General features: G+C 54.1%; 1 protein-coding gene across 18 annotated transcripts in view; it reads left to right on the top strand.

Moving 5' to 3' along the window:
- Positions 1 to 15,885, top strand: part of JADE2 (jade family PHD finger 2) — a 59,076-nt gene that overhangs the window by 28,940 nt on the left and 14,251 nt on the right. For all 18 annotated transcript variants that reach the window (XM_035284880.3, XM_078359428.1, XM_078359452.1 and 15 more), the window contains 5 exons: positions 4,209 to 4,369; positions 5,416 to 5,627; positions 7,215 to 7,382; positions 10,548 to 10,664; positions 12,174 to 12,638. In XM_035284880.3, coding sequence (XP_035140771.1) covers positions 4,209 to 4,369; positions 5,416 to 5,627; positions 7,215 to 7,382; positions 10,548 to 10,664; positions 12,174 to 12,638 — 1,123 coding nt within the window. The remainder of the gene's footprint in view (positions 1 to 4,208; positions 4,370 to 5,415; positions 5,628 to 7,214; positions 7,383 to 10,547; positions 10,665 to 12,173; positions 12,639 to 15,885) is intronic.

Here is a 15,885-nt window from a genome sequence, read left to right on the forward strand (position 1 = left end):
TTCCCCTGCCAGGGCTGGTTCAGAGATGAGTCATGTGGGCTTTATACCCTTCTGGTCTCATGAGGCAGAGAGACCCCTGTCCGCTCTTGTCAGAAGGTAGCCACATGGCCCTGGGTCTTGCCTCCAGCTACTGAGTTCAGCCAAGTACTTCTTTATGCAGCCTGGGAAACCCTCCAAGTCATGTCTCGGGGCAGAGGGGCCTTGCGTCCTGGCCTCCCCCACCCACCAGTCTGCCTGGTCTGGGCAGCTTGGGTGTTTGGCTCTCTGCTCCTGGCCTTGGCAACCTTGTGGCTCTTGCTTGATCCCTTGTAGACCAGGCCTGGGGCAAAGATCACAGCTGTTGCTTCCCTTGACGTTGGCACCCTCACTTCCTGGCAGCTGCACCTGTGATTTGATCACAGGCATAGCAGACTTGAAGCTCCACTTGGGTGCTCTGTGGGATTGGAAAGGGAGGGGCAGGCAACCCTTTCCCAGTGACTCCTGACGGCCGAGTGCTTATTAACACTTGTCTGGGGCCTTCTGTTAACCAGGGGTGCCCCAGGCCTCTCCAGAAGGCCTGGGGGAGCCTTGGGAGTATATGCAGAATTTAAAGCATGATTTTATTCCCCAAATCCCCTGCCCAGAGCTGGAAACATGGGTCGAGCTCCTCCCCGACTCTCCTCTGCAAGATGAGGAACTGTTACTTGACCCTGTCTGAGCCTGTTTCCTCCTCTGTAGAATGAGGATAATACCAGCGTCTGCCTGGCAGTGCCTGGTGAAGATTAAGTGAGAATATGCATGCCAAGTCACCGCCACACGTGCCAGTGCCCAGGGTGACGGGGGCCAGGGCAGGCCACCAGGTGGACAGAGCAAGGTCAGTCTTGATTAGGCTTGGCCCGGCAGTCTGTCCTCTCTACTTGATGTCAGTGTCAGTTGGTTCCGGAAACATCTACTGGCCTGGGTAATTAATTGCAGATGCTTCCACACCAGTAGCTTGGCTTCATTCTGCCTGTAGGGTGCTTTATCTGTTGACATCGAGAGGAGAGCATGTGTTCCCGGCTGCTTTGGCTTTACAAGGTGCGTTCCCAACATAGGCATGGCTGTGGTAAGCTGACATGAGCCAGGTGCTCCCGGCCTGTCATGGAGCACCTTTGGAGAGGATGGACTGGGGGTGGGGAGATGCTTTCTTAGAGACATCTCTGCACCTCTTCTGCTGCTGTCTCCCTCCAGCCCAGCCACTCCATCCTCCTGGGCACCTCCCACTGCACAGCCCTCCTCTGGAAGCGTGCCTGCTAGACACCAGGGTCAGAATTATTAGAGAAACCCTTCTCCTTGAGGACTTGCTGTACTGAGCCTGTGTTCATCTCCTCATTTAGCAATTGTATTAGCTTTACAAAGTACATATAACTGTCCCCATTTATAGATGAGGAAGTCGGGAAATTCTGGGGAATTCCCTGCATGGCCACCGGGGCCTAGTGGGCTGGGCCAGGAAATCAGAGGCCCCGGGAACAAGCTCTGGGCTGCCCCAGTGAGGCCCAGAGAGAGAGCCCTGTGCCCTGGTCATCCCAGCAATGCTGCTCTGGCTGCCCTCCCCCAGCTGCCGCCCCAGGCACCCTCTGTCCCTGGCCTTTGGGTGGGTCTGGCCACCTCATGGTCTGAAATCTGTCTGAACTACAAGCACTTGTCTTGCCCCTCTCCAGACTGAATTGAGTGAGGGCCTGTCCTGCCCTCAGTATGGCCAGAAGTCTCAGCTAGGGCAGAACCAACCTCTGATGTATGTCTGGTCTTCTGGGGAAAGACCCATCCCCTCCCATAGATCCCAGCCAGCTGATGCCGTCCTCCCTCCCAGCTGACCTCCATCCTGCCGGCTATAGCTGAGGGTGAGGCCTTGGCCTAGGGTTGGCTCAGTCCAGACCTGGTAGGAGAGCTTCCTTCAGAGCCAGAGCCAGAGCCAGAAGGGGCAAACAGATGAAGATGAGAGACCCAGGAAGCACAGCAGATACCTTCTGGTGTGAGTCCCTTCACCCGGCTCTTCAGAGGGACGACAGCGATCTTGACCTCAGGAGGCTTGGCCAGGTAGCAGCTGACCAGGCAAGCAGATGTGTGTAGTTACGCCAGGGAGTGGTGGGCATCCAGACACCCCCACTTAGCATGTGCTTAGGGCACAATCAAAGCTGGTTCACAACAAAATTACAGGCTGCATTTTTAAAAGAGTGTGTTTATTGAAATAACAGTTTCATAGAGAAAGGCAGAATTTTGTTGGATTGAGGGTATTAGTGTTGCTTCCATTTGGAAACACCTGTTCGTGTGGGGTGCGGTCATACTACGATCATGACCTAGGACCTTCCTTCATGTGGGAAAAGGTGGTGCCAAGCCTCTTCCCCTTCTCCATGCCCCCTCGACCTTATATAGGCCTTCCTCCTGGCTTGGAGGCCATTCTCTTTCCTGGCCTGGGGCCCTGCCTCCCCGTCTCCTTCATCCTTCCTGCCCTTTTTGCTGACACTGGGTGTGGTGGTGGGGAAGCCCAGGAGCCCTCACCACAGCTCTGCCATGTCTCTGTGCCATCTAAAGCCCTGCCCCTCCCCCCCATCAGCACAACTTCTAGCAGTCTTGCCCCTGACCCCAGGATGCCTCTCAAGTAAGGGGCCTCTCCACCCTGGCAGAGCTGGCCAGATGGAGGCCAGGCTCCAAAGCAACAACCATGGCAACCAGTACGGAGTGGGAAGAGCTGGCTTTTTGAACTGGGGCAGCACACAGCTGAGCCAAGGGTAAACCATGCCCTCCCAAGGCAAAATACCCCCTATATTCCATTTCAGGAGAGAGGTAACATCATAAACACGCATATACACACAACCCTCACACATCACACAACACATACACCCCACACCTCGTACACACCCCCCCGCATACACCACACACACACACACACACACACACACCACACATCACACATCACACAAAACATACACCCCACACACATCACACAAAACACGCGCGCGCGCACACACACACGTTACTGTGTGCCAGGCACTTTCCTAAGAGTTTTGTAAACATTAATCCATTTAATGCTCTATAAGGTAGGTGGTACTATTATTATTGTTGTTATTACTATTATTATTATTTGAGACGGAGTTTCACTCTTGTTACCCAGGCTGGAGTGCAATGGAGCGATCTCGGCTCACCACAGCCTCCGCCTCCTGGGTTCGAGCGATTCTCCTGCCTCAGCCTCCTGAGTAGCTGGGATTACAGGCGCAGGCCACCATGCCCAGCTAATTTTTTGTATTTTTAGTAGAGACGGGGTTTCACCATGTTGATCAGGATGGTCTCGATTTCTTGACCTTGTGATCTACCCGCCTCGGCCTCCCAAAGTGCTGGGATTATAGGCGTGAGCCACCGCGCCCGGCCTTTTTTTTGAGGTAGAGTTTCACTCTTGTTGCCACGCCTGGCCTGGTAATACCATTATTAACCTGTTTTGGGGAATGGAGACACTGGGGCCCAGAGAAGTTGAGTGGCTTCCCCAGAGTCACACAGTAAATGGTGAAGCTGGGCTTTGAGTCCACGCCCTGTGGCCAGGCCCTTCCAAGCTGCCTCAGTGGCAGAACTGTGGCCCCAAAGGACAGCTGAGCGGGGACTGATCCTGGGACTGCAGCAAGCACATCTTTGTATTCGAGGGATTTGGCCTTTGTCTTGGTGAAAAGAGAGCTTGGGCTTGTGAGAGTAAAGGGGGCCTGGCCTGACCTCAGCCTTAAGGGATATACTGAAGGACCCAGAGTCCAGCTGGCAGTACCTCACTTGTCCCAAAGTTGCTGACAGAGCATTGCCCATGACGGGACTTAGGATACAGGCCCTAACTGGGTTAGATCCAGACCGCAGGGCTTTAGCTAAGGCCCAGCTACCTTGGTGGGAGGAAGTGGGGTGAGCTCTGGACAGGTGGATGTTCATGGGGTGAGCAGGGCTATGGATCAGCCTTGACTCCCATCCTCCACTGTGCCCTACTGTCCTTTGGGTCTTCTGTGTGCTGCCTGTTCACCCACAGTCATCTGAGTCTCAGCAGGGTGGGCAGATGGTGGAGGAGGAAGTGAAGGAGGGGGTAGAAGGAGGTGGGCCCTGTGTGGCATCAAAGCGCACTTGTCCACCAGCTCCTGAGCGGGACTGGCCAATTCCCTGGAGCCCCTAGGGCGGCTGGCTGAGGGCCCCTCCCTTCATGACATCCTGTCTTGATTTCCTAGGATCCTCCCATCACTGGAAGGCCCCCCTGCCCAGGCATCCCCGAGCAGCACCACGCTTGGTGAGGGCTCCCAGCCTGATTGGCCAGGAGGCAGCCGCTATGACCTAGACGAGATTGACGCCTACTGGCTGGAGCTCATCAACTCGGAACTTAAGGAGATGGGTAGGTGACCACTGCATTAAGAATGGGATCAGGAGCCAGATGCAGTGGCCTGTAATCCCAGTGCTTTGGGAGGCTGCAGTGGGCGGATCACCTGAGGTCAGGAGTTGGAGACCAGCCTGACTAACATGGAGAAACCCCATCTCTACTAAAAAAAATACAAAATTAGCCAGGCATGGTGGTGCATGTCAGCTACTTGGGAGGCTGAGGCAGGAGAATCACTTGAAACCGGGAGGCAGAGATTGCTGTGAACCGAGATCGCCCCATTGCACTCCAGCCTGGGCAACAAGAACGAAACTCTGATCTCAAAAAAAAAAAAAAAAATGGGATCAGGGCAGAGCAGGGAGGGTTTTCTTTCATCCTGAGAGGGGCAGTGGCCTGGGCAGAGCCATGGTACAGCATGGATCTGTGGGGAATGTCCATACTGCATTACTGAATGGTGACCTGACTGGTTAGTGTCTCCATGCCTCCTGAAGTTTCTGCATCGGTCAGGTGGGGGCAGTAATAGCACATCAGTTACAGGGATTTGGGGACAGTTGTGGTAAGCACGAATGTTACATAAAGAGTCAGTGAGCACGCAAGGGAGTCTATGATGGCCAATGGGGCTGGGGTCAGAAGGTGTGGGCTACCTGGCTGGAGCCCACTAATGTGTCCCAGGAAGGGCTAACTCGACCATATTCAGCCACCTGCAGAGGTCCCCTCATGCACACAGCACAAGCAGTGCCTTCTCCGTGGAGCTGGACACATCCCGGAGACCCTCATGTTCATCGTACACATGTATCCTCGTGGTCATAGGCAGGCTGTCTGAAGTCAGAACACCAGCACAGGTCGGGGGCCTTTGAGATGGGATGGTCCAGATCATCCCGTTTTCAGACGATGGAGCTAAGTCACAAGGCAGTGGCAGCTTCTCCCCAGGCCACACAGTGGATAGATGGAAACCCTCTCAGACATCAGCCCTGAAATCCTGCAGCCCCAGGAGCCAAATCCTCTTCAAAGCTCACTGGAGCCTGGGCCCCTAACCCCACCACATCCTGCTGTCCTCCTCACAGAGAGGCCGGAGCTGGATGAGCTGACACTGGAACGTGTGCTGGAGGAGCTGGAGACCCTGTGCCACCAGAATATGGCCAGAGCCATCGAGACGCAGGAGGGGCTGGGCATCGAGTATGATGAGGATGTCGTCTGTGATGTGTGCCGCTCTCCTGAGGGCGAGGATGGCAACGAGATGGTCTTCTGTGACAAGTGCAACGTCTGTGTGCATCAGGTGGGCAGACGCCCTAGTCACCCTCATTCATGCCATGTTCACGCATGCTGCCTGGCAGACCCCCGCTTGGCTCTCCAGGGGCACCACGGGCAGAGGCCCTTAAGGAAGGTGCAAGGGCTGGGCGCGGTGGCTCACGCCTATAATCCCAGCACTTTGGGAGGCCGAGGCGGGTGGATCATCAAGAGATCGAGACCATCCTGGTCAACATGGTGAAACCCCATCTCTACTAAAAATACAAAAAATTAGCTGGGCATGGTGGCACGCGCCTGTAATCCCAGCTACTCAGGAGGCTGAGGCAGGAGAATTGCCTGAACCCAGGAGGCGGAGGTTGCGGTGAGCCAAGATCGCTCCATTGCACTCCAGCCTGGGTAACAAGAGCGAAACTCCATCTCAAAAAAAAAAAAAAGAAGGAAGGAGCAGGAAGGAAATGGTGAGCGTGCTTCATGGTGCCATATGCACCCAGGGCCCCTTGGCTTAGGCCTGCCAGCCAGACTCAAGCCAGTACCAGTTGGCTGGTCTTTCTGTCCTCTCCCATCAGCCTCCCTCAGACCATCCCTACCTTGCACCCTGTCCCTGCCCCTCCTCCTCTGCTCCTCATTTCCTGAATTTACCAAAAGGCAGCCCACTGCTGTCACCGAGAGCAAAACTGCCTTGTTCAAATCGTGGCTCTGCCCTTCACAAGCTGTGTAACTTTGGACAAGTTTTATAACCTCTCTGGGCCTGTGTTTTCTCAATTATGCATAAATAAGACTGGTTGTATGGATTAAATTGTGTACTATGGGTCTTTGTTTAGAACCGTCTAGTAAGGAATCTACCTATTTGTCACCATCACTGGCATTACGTCCCAGTGCAGCCTAGCCAGGCTCCCCTTGGTTTGGGGCCCAAGGCTCAAGGTCTTGAGTATCTCTGGGCCTTGTCTGCAGACCTGACTAAGACCTAGTGGACCCACTCTGGCCCTCACTTAAAGGCTGCCCTTTCCCACCATTGCTGGAATAGCCCCTGGGGAGCTCAGAGGCAGGGGCTTCGCTGGGCTAGCTGGTGGGTGGGCAGTGCATGTTTCATATAAACAGACACATCCCTTCTAACCAGCAGCTCTCAGGTTCATGTGTCTCACCCAAGTCCCAGAGCCCTCCTATTTCTTACCCAGGGACCCATGAAGGTTTCCCCTAGTCATGCCTATGGGTGGGGGAAACCCTCTTCATGGGTCCCTGGGTAAGAAATAGGAGGGCTCTGGGACTTGATTCCAGGAAGTACACACCCAACCGAAGGGGATTCCTGGAACCTCCTGAAGTCTGTTGCTGCTTGGGAACGGCTGGCTAAAGTGACTCTCCTCCCAGCAGAGGGCAGACCTCAACCCTTTTCACAGAGGACTGAAATAGTGACAGTTCAGGCATACAAGCAGGCCAAGGAAGGCTTTCCAGGAGCTCTTCCTTCCTTGCATTGTAACTCCTTAGGAGGTGTACCTGCCAGAGGCTGGTGGCTGTGTGGCAGTGTAGCATGGGGCTGACATTGGACCAAATGCAGCTGACTGCTGACCAGACAGATTGGCCAATGCCGCTGATGCATGACCACTCTGCTCTCTCCTAGGCATGCTATGGAATCCTCAAGGTGCCCACGGGCAGCTGGCTGTGCCGGACGTGTGCCCTGGGTGTCCAGCCAAAGTGCCTGCTCTGCCCCAAGCGAGGAGGAGCCTTGAAGCCCACCAGAAGTGGGACCAAATGGGTGCACGTCAGCTGCGCCCTATGGATTCCTGAGGTGGGTGGGCGTGGAGGTGAGGCAGTCCAAGGAACAGCCATGGGGAAGTAGGTCTGCGTGGGACTCAGGTAGCAGAGCAGTGGGAAAAGAAGGTGATGGACTCAATTGAAACACTGGGATCATAGGGCCGGGCGCAGTGGCTAACACCTGTAATCCCAGCACTTAGGGAGGCCGAGGCGGGCGGATCACCTGAGGTTGGGAGTTCGAGCCTGACCAACGTGGGGAAACCCTGTCTGTACTAAAAATACAAAAAAATTAGCCAGGCATGGTGACACATGCCTGTAATCCCAGCTACTTGGGAGGCTAACGCAGAGAATCGCTTGAACACAGGAGGTAGAGGTTGCAGTGAGCAGAGATCACACCATTGCACTCCAGCCTGGACAACAAAAGCAAAAGTTCATCTCAAAAAAAATAATAAAATGAAATAAAGATTTAAAAAACAAAAAAAAACACTAGAATCAGGCTGAGCTCAGTGGCTTACTTGGGAGACCAAAGCAGGTGGATCACCTGAGTTCAGGAGTTTGAAACCAGCCTGGCCAACATAGTAAAAAATTAGCAGGGTGTGGTGGCAGGCACCTGTAGTCCCAGCCGCTCAGGAGGCAGAGGCAGGAGAATCATTTGAACACAGGAGGCGAAGGTTGCAGTGAGCCAAGATTGTACCACTCCACTCCAGCCTGGGTGACAGAGAAGACTCCATCTCAAAAAAAAAAAAAAAGGCACTGGGATATCAGGTGGTGGGCCAGCAAAGAATCCAGGCCGTAGCCCATAAGGAGCTTTGCCTTTAGACTGGGACAGAACTCAAGTGGTGACTTCTATGAGAAAATGGGGTTATGGACCACTAGGGGGTTCAGAAGGTAGGTATGAGGTCTGACAGAAATCAGGCAGCTGACTATAGGGGAAAGCAGCTTCTGGGTTCCATCTAAACCTAGGCAGTGATTCCATCCAAAGTCAAGCCACGTGTTCAAAACAAAGAGAAGCCAACTGACGTAAAAGAGAATCAGTCAACAGGCCAAGGCGGGTGGATCACTTGAGGTCAGGAGTTTAAGACCAGTCTGGCCAGCATGGTGAAAACCCTATCTCTACTAAAAATACCAAAAAAAAAATTAGCTGGGCTTGGTTGGTGGCACATGCCTGTAATCCCAGCTACTTAGGTGGCTGAGGCACGAGAATCGTTTGAACCTGAGAGGCAGAGGTTGCAGTGAGCCAAGATTGCACCACTGCACTCCTGCCTGGACAGCAGAACAAGACTCTGTCTCAAAAGAGAGAGAGAGAGAGAGAGAGAGAGAGAGAGAGAGAGAGAGAAAGAGAGAGAGAGAGAATCAGACTGTAAGTCTAATGGGAAGCTGGCTAGCAGGCCTGCTGCTATGGCTGCGGCTGGCATGGAGGTGTGGGCGTGTGTCTGAGTCCAAGTGGGAGTATCATGGGCAATAGGCTGGGTCTAGAGTGAGTGAGTTAGCAGAGGTCCTGGGTGCCTGGAAGGCCACTCATTTTATTTGAAATGTGAAATGCACCAGAGTTTCAGGCCCAGCCCTGCTGTGTGGACTGGCTCAGATTGAGGCCCACTCCAGTGCTGCTGGTGCCCCGAAGCGAGCCAGGTGGCCCTGTCCATAAGTGGCCCTTTCCTTCCTGGGCTGACAGTCTGAAGCCCGCATTGCAGGCTTCTGCGATAATAGTTGTTTGTGTCAGCAGTGGGCACTTGCTTGCAGGTCAGCATATTGAAGACTGGGACCACCTCTGAGTATACCCTGGGCTGGGCATAGCAGAGACAGAACCAACAGGGGCTCCATCATGAAGACCCTTTGGCTCAGGACCTTTGGAGAGAATTCCTTTTTCCATTCTCAGTCATTGGCAGTGGGGAGACAAATGTGCCCTGCCTCTGGGCTGCAGGGTGGTCTCTGCCCAGAGACTTGGGCATAGTTGTAGGTCTGTTCTCACAGAAAGGGCTAAGTGAAGGCACATCCCCGGGAGAGCCCTGAAGACCTTCAGGAAGCTGGGCACAGCAGCTCATGCCTGTAATCCTAGCACTTTGGGAGGCCGAGGTGGGCGGATCTCGAGGTCGGGAGTTTGAGACCAGCCTGGCCAATATGGTGAAACCCCCGTCTCTACTAAAAATACAAAGATTAGCTGGGTGTGATGGTGCATGCCTGTAATCCCAGCTATTCAGGAGGCTGAGGCAGGAGAATCGCTTGAACCCAGGAGGCGGAGGTTGCAGTGAGCCGAGATTGTGCCACTGCACTCCAGTTGGGCCACAGAGCAAGACTTCATCTCAAGAAAAAAAAAAAAAGAAAAGAACTTTAAGAGGAAATGCCACCATGAGGCTTTTTCTTGGTGCCTAGAAAAGTAATATAAATATTGAAATAAGAACAGACTAGGCTAAAAATAAAAAAAGAAAAGAAAAATAATATAAATACAAGGCCAGGCGCGGTGGCTCACGTCTGTAATTCCAGCACTTTGGGAGCCAAAGCAGGTGGATCATGAGGTCAAGAGATCGAGACCATGCTGGTGAACATGGTAAAACCCCATCTCTAGTAAACATACAAAAACTAGCTGGGCATGGTGGCGCACGATGGTAGTCCCAGCTACCCAGGAGGCTGAGGCAGGAAAATTGCTTGAACCTGGGAGGTGGAGGTGCCAGTGAGCTGAGATCATGCCACTGCACTCCAGCCTGGTGACAGAGTAAGACTCCGTCTCCAAAGAAAGAAAGAAATAATATAAAAACAAATTAGAACAACAACTCTGAAGATGTTATTAACAAAGGCCTGAGTGCAGAAAGGAGGGGAATCTTGCATGTACCCATACACACACCAAAGCACCTCTCTGTCAAGGCCCACACCATTGCAAGCACACACACTGATGGCACGCACACATTCACAGATAATTTAAGATTAGTTTCAGATGAGCACACACTAACACACACATCCAGTGGTCAGCCTGCAAGAGTTAGGAGGAATTCCAGCCTTTGAGCCATGTGTGTTCGGTGTCAGGAGGGATTTGGGATTCAGGGGCTCAGCCACTGCCCTGTCTCCCCACCACGTAGTTTCAGCAGATAGCACCCCTCCCCCATTGTGGAGAAAGGAAAACAGTAGCATGTCTAATTCATGGGGTGGTGAACCGGGGGCAGGCTGGGGACGAGAGAGATGATGCAACTCCCTGTGTCCTGCCCAGGTCAGCATCGGCTGCCCAGAGAAGATGGAGCCCATCACCAAGATCTCGCATATCCCAGCCAGCCGCTGGGCTCTGTCCTGCAGCCTCTGTAAGGAATGCACAGGCACCTGCATCCAGGTATGTGGCCTACTTCACCCTCCTCCTGCCAGGAGCCAGCTGAGAGAGAGGCATGCCTGGGGCCTCAGACAGCAGCTGCCACCATCCTCTCCCCTCCATGGGGCTGCAAACTGATGGGGCCCAGAGTCAGAATCGCACCTGATGGGGAACGTTCCTCCACCCCCAGGTCTTCTAGGGAGTGGAACAGACCCAGGGAACCAAGGCTCACCACCCCATTTGGAGTGCTAAGAACTCCGGCTCTCCCTGAACGCAGTGTCTTGGGGCTTGATGAATATATTTAGCCTCGCTTCTGACATTGAACTTGACATGTTGTCGGTTTAGGAATCAAACTTCTCCTCTGGCTAAGCTAATAGACTCTCCTGACACTGGAAGGGCTGTACCAGTCTGTCTTTAGCAAAGTCTATTCCCAAGGCTTGCGTGCATTAGAGTTACCTGGAGGGCTTGGTAAACATAAACCACTGGGCCTACTCCTGAGAGGCTCTGACTCAGCAGGTCTCGAGTGAGGCTGAGAATTTGCATTTCTCAGAGGCTCCCACGTGATGTTGATGTCTCCGTCTATAGTTTGGGAATGCCAGTGGGGGTCAGCCCTTGTCCCCCTCAAATTTTAAGAACACAGTTGTCATTATAAACATTAGTTGGTCTTCCACTCATCTATGGACCTTCAAAAGGATTTGTGAGTACAGCATAAGCATTCATAGTAGTCGGGTATGTGATTGCTGACACAGTTATCAGCTGCCCACAGCCATCATCCAAGGCTAAGAGACAGGGTCAGGCCTCAGGCTGTCTGAGCAAAAGGAGAGGGAAGGGGTCTAAGTCCAGCCCCTCCTCCCAGAGGACAAAAGGGAGACCACAGTTCCCATCTTAGATGAGTCAGTGACCCATCATCAGCCTTTCTTTTGATGCTCCGTGATCCCAGATTCATTTTACCCACACACAAATGCAGCTTGAGGCCAGGTGTGGCGGCTCACTCCTGTAATTCCAGCACTTTCGGAAGGCTGAGGCAGGTGGATCATTTGAGGTCAGGAGTTCAAGACCAGCATGGCCAACATGGCAAAACCCCATTTGTACTAAAAACACCAAAACTAGGTACATGCCTGTAGTCCCAGCTACTTGGGAGGCTGAGGCAAAAGAATTGCTTGAACCTGAGAGGCGGAGGTTTCATTGAGCTGAGATCAAGATCGAGCCACTGCACTCCAGCCTGGGCAACAGAGCAACAGAGTGAGACTCTGTTTCAAAAAAAAAAAAAAAAATGCAGCTCTCAGCTGCCTTCTGATTGACTCCCCCAGTGCAAATGGTGTTGAATGGGTTACCTTTCCAGGTGCCCCAGAGCTCCTCCTCCTCCCCTGCCATAACTCCCATCCTGCACAGGAGGTCGGGAGCCCATGCCATTCTGTTCAGGTTCTTGTCAGCATTGTGCATTTTCAGTAGAGCCCTGGGGGAAGCCCCTCTATCTTCTCTCCCTCCACCAGGTTCCCTCAGTGTCTGATGCTGCCCTTCCTCTCCCCACAGTGTTCCATGCCTTCCTGCGTCACGGCATTCCATGTCACTTGCGCCTTTGACCACAGCCTGGAGATGCGGACTATATTAGCAGACAATGATGAGGTCAAGTTCAAGTCATTCTGCCAGGAGCACAGTGACGGGGGCCCACGTAATGAGCCCACATCTGAGCCTGCGGAGCCCAGCCAGGCTGGTGAGGACCTGGAAAAGGTGACCCTGCGCAAGCAGCGACTGCAGCAGCTCGAGGAGGACTTCTATGAGCTGGTGGAGCCAGCCGAGGTGGCTGAGAGGCTGGACCTGGCTGAGGCACTGGTCGACTTCATCTACCAGTACTGGAAGCTGAAGAGGAAAGCCAATGCCAACCAGCCGCTGCTGACCCCCAAGACCGATGAGGTGGACAACCTGGCCCAGCAGGAGCAGGACGTCCTCTACCGCCGCCTGAAGCTCTTCACACATCTGCGGCAGGACCTAGAGAGGGTGAGTTCCCCTGCCGCCTGCCCATCCACCTGCCCAGTGAGTCCAGGCGGCCTTTCTATGCCACAGTCATTGCCCTGGAGCAGCCAGGACTCACCAGGACTCAAACTGTGAGTCTGGTGGACGGGCCCTGCTTCAGGGACCTGCCAAGGGCCATGGACCCAGCTTCCCTACTCCCCTCCTTCCCACTACCGTGCAGCCACCATCTCCTGGCCAGCCCAGATGAGAGCATCCAGGTCCTAGAGAGTTTGGGGTTGACTGACACTTTACAGAACAGAGAAGGGTCCAGTTCTTGTGTCTCCGAGACCTCTTGTCCCAGCTCTATCACAGGCCTGGTGAATGGTGGGGGCCCTGCCAAGGTCATGTGAGGCTGGGAAGCACCAGAGCTAGGGCGAGAACCCAGACTTCCGGCACTTGCCTCTGTGGTCACTGCCTGGTGCTGACACATAAGCTTGCATAGAGAATCTGAGACAGGAGGAACTGGGGCTTCCCAAACTGTCCCTGTCACCCATGCTGAGAGCCCAGGACATCAAGACCCAGGAGCAGCCAAACAAGCACGTGCCGGGCCAGGGCAGGGTGGACAGGGGTGAACGCAGCTCTCTGGGGTGCTGGGCAAAAAACAGAGGCAGGAAGCCGACAGGGTGAGCTCATGGAACAGTGGGGTGGAAGGAGGAGGTGAAAGTGGCAGGTGGATTGCAGAAGGCTGGGCTGGTGGGTCACAGTGTGTCTGGAAGCTGCAGAAGCACTGAGGACTGCCCCACTGTTGCTGGGACTTCCACCCAATACTCCCTGGAGGAGAAGTCCCAGAGTCTGGAACGGGTGGCTTGGCTGGAACCCCACCGCTCCCCTCCCCTCAGCTGTGTGCTGGGAAACATGACGGCTTGGTCCAGGGTGCTGAGTGAAATGAAGCAGGAGGGATGGGTCCTTGTCCAGTTCTCTGAACCCCACAGGCTGTTCCAGCCTCTCCTCTCTGGGACATTTCTAGGGTCCCAGAGTATGTGGGACTGTGTCACAGTGTCTCCCCTGGGTTCAGACACACATGCTCACCCTCTCCCTGGGACCTGTCAGGAAACAGCCCTGGGCAGGAGCATGCAGGGAGTTTTGTGTGGCCCGAGGAAGCTGCTTTTTTTATCCGCATCTCAGTGGGCAAGGCTGTAAAATGGGTAGAACATCTCTGAGGCTGTTGTACTATCAGGGAAGGGGCACTGGACCCCGCTTCCCCACTCCCCTCCTTCCCACTCATCTTCCCTGGAGCCTGCTCAAGAGGGAACCTGACCTGTTGGCCCTGGAGAGCACTCACTGCCTGGCAGCCAGCCTGCCACCAGGCCAGAAGGAAGAGGTGGAGGTGGGAGGAACCAGATGTCCCTGGCTCCAGCCAGGACAGAGGGCAAGGCCACCTACATTGCAGCCACCACCTCCTGGCCAGCCCAGCCTCCTGTCACATGTGGCAGGGGCATCAGGTATAAGCCCTTCTGAGACCAAACCTGCTTCCAAAATCATCTCCAGACCACCATATCTCCACTCGGCAGACCACCAGCAGAAACACCTACTTTCACTCCTGCTGTTTCCCAAACAACCTCTCAGAACTGACCTCCCTGTTCTGTGCTGGTCAGCCCACATGTCTGGCCGAGGTTGGGGGCTGACTCACTTATGTAGTCATTATCCTAGAAAAAGAGCCTTGAGGAAGATCCTCCCAGCCCTGCTGAGCAGATGAGGAAACAGGGGCTCAGAGAGAGGAATAACAGGAAGCCTTAGAGGAACTCCATTCCAAGGGTTTTGAGCTTGAATTTGGACCTCAGTTGGGGGCAGAAAAGGAGTTGTTGGCTGATTCACTATTCTGTAAATTTCCTGGGCAAAAGCATCCCCTTATCAGTCCCCTAACCATCCCACCCCAGTGTCAGTGGTTCAGATGGGGCCTGGGGCTGAGGTTGGCAGGCTCTGGGGTTCTGTGGAAGGAGAGTTGCTGCCCAGACCCCTCCGATGGGGGCCAGAGTACTCCAGAGTCAGGTGTGAACCATCCCCCTCCTCTGGGAAGAGAAAGCAGGACAAATTTTGAAGTATATGCAGCCTCTTAGGCTCAGGGGGCCCTGTGAAATGCTGCTTCCTGAGCAGCCACCAAGCTGGGCTGGTGGACACTAGCTTCGATAAGAGCAAGGGCATGCACAGCCTGGCAGGGCCAAGGAAGGACAGCCTTGAGCCATGTTGACCCCCATCGGAGACCCAGCCTCAAGGCTTTTCCAGGTTACACATTTGCAACTTGGGTGAATGAACAGCGACAAGAACTCTGCCTCAGGGGAGGCTTTCTGCAGAGGCCCCGAGGTGGTTGGTGGCCTGACCAGCAGGCCCAGTCTCAGACCGTGGCTCATTGCCAGCAGCCGGGAGGATCCAGCCTGTAACTGGGCACAAAGCCAGCCTGGGTGGGAATCCTCAGAAGATGGAGAAGGCTTGAGGTCAAGGCCTTGGTAGCCTGGCTTTGCATCCAGTTCCCGCACTCCCAGCTCTGTGCCTTTGTTTCAGTTTTTACTTCTCTAAGTTTCCGTTTTTTTGTCTGTAAAATGGGAATAAGGATCAAACTGACCTTGGGGTTGTAGCACATGGGACAGAGTGCCCACCATTGTGGGCCATGATTGTTGTTACTGTCCTGTCCCCTCAGCATTTGGCTCTGAGAAGAAGGGAGGCCACAGTGGTTCACCTGTAATCCCAGCACTTTGGGAGGCCAAGGTGGGCAGATCACAAGGTCAGGAGATCAAGACCATCTTGGCTAACACAGTGAAACCCATCTCTACTAAAATTACAAAAAAGTATCCGGGCATGGTGGTGGGCGCCTGTAGTCCCAGCTACTCTTGAGGCTGAGGCAGAATCGCTTGAACCGAGGAGGCAGAAGTTGCAGTGAGCCGGGATTGCATCACAGCACTCCAGCCTGCGAGACACAGTGAGACTTTCTCAAAAAAAAAGGGCGGGGAGGCCAGGGTGGGCGTGGTGGCTCACTCCTATAATCTCAGCACTTTGGGAGGCCGAGGTGGGCAAATCACCTGAAGTTAGGAGTTCAAGACCAGCTTGGCCAACATGGAGAAACCCCGTCTCTACTAAGAACGCAAAATTAGCCAGGCATGGTGGTCCATGCCTGTAATCCCAGCTACTTGGGAGGCTGAGGCAGGAGAATCCCTCGAACCCGGGAAGCAGAGGTTGTGGTGCACAGAGATTGCACTATTGTACTGAAGCCTGGGCAACAAGAGCAAGACTCTGTCTC

The sequence above is a fragment of the Callithrix jacchus genome, chromosome 2, assembly GCF_049354715.1.
Source record: "Callithrix jacchus isolate 240 chromosome 2, calJac240_pri, whole genome shotgun sequence".
In the NCBI taxonomy this organism is placed as follows: Eukaryota; Metazoa; Chordata; class Mammalia; order Primates; family Cebidae; genus Callithrix; species Callithrix jacchus.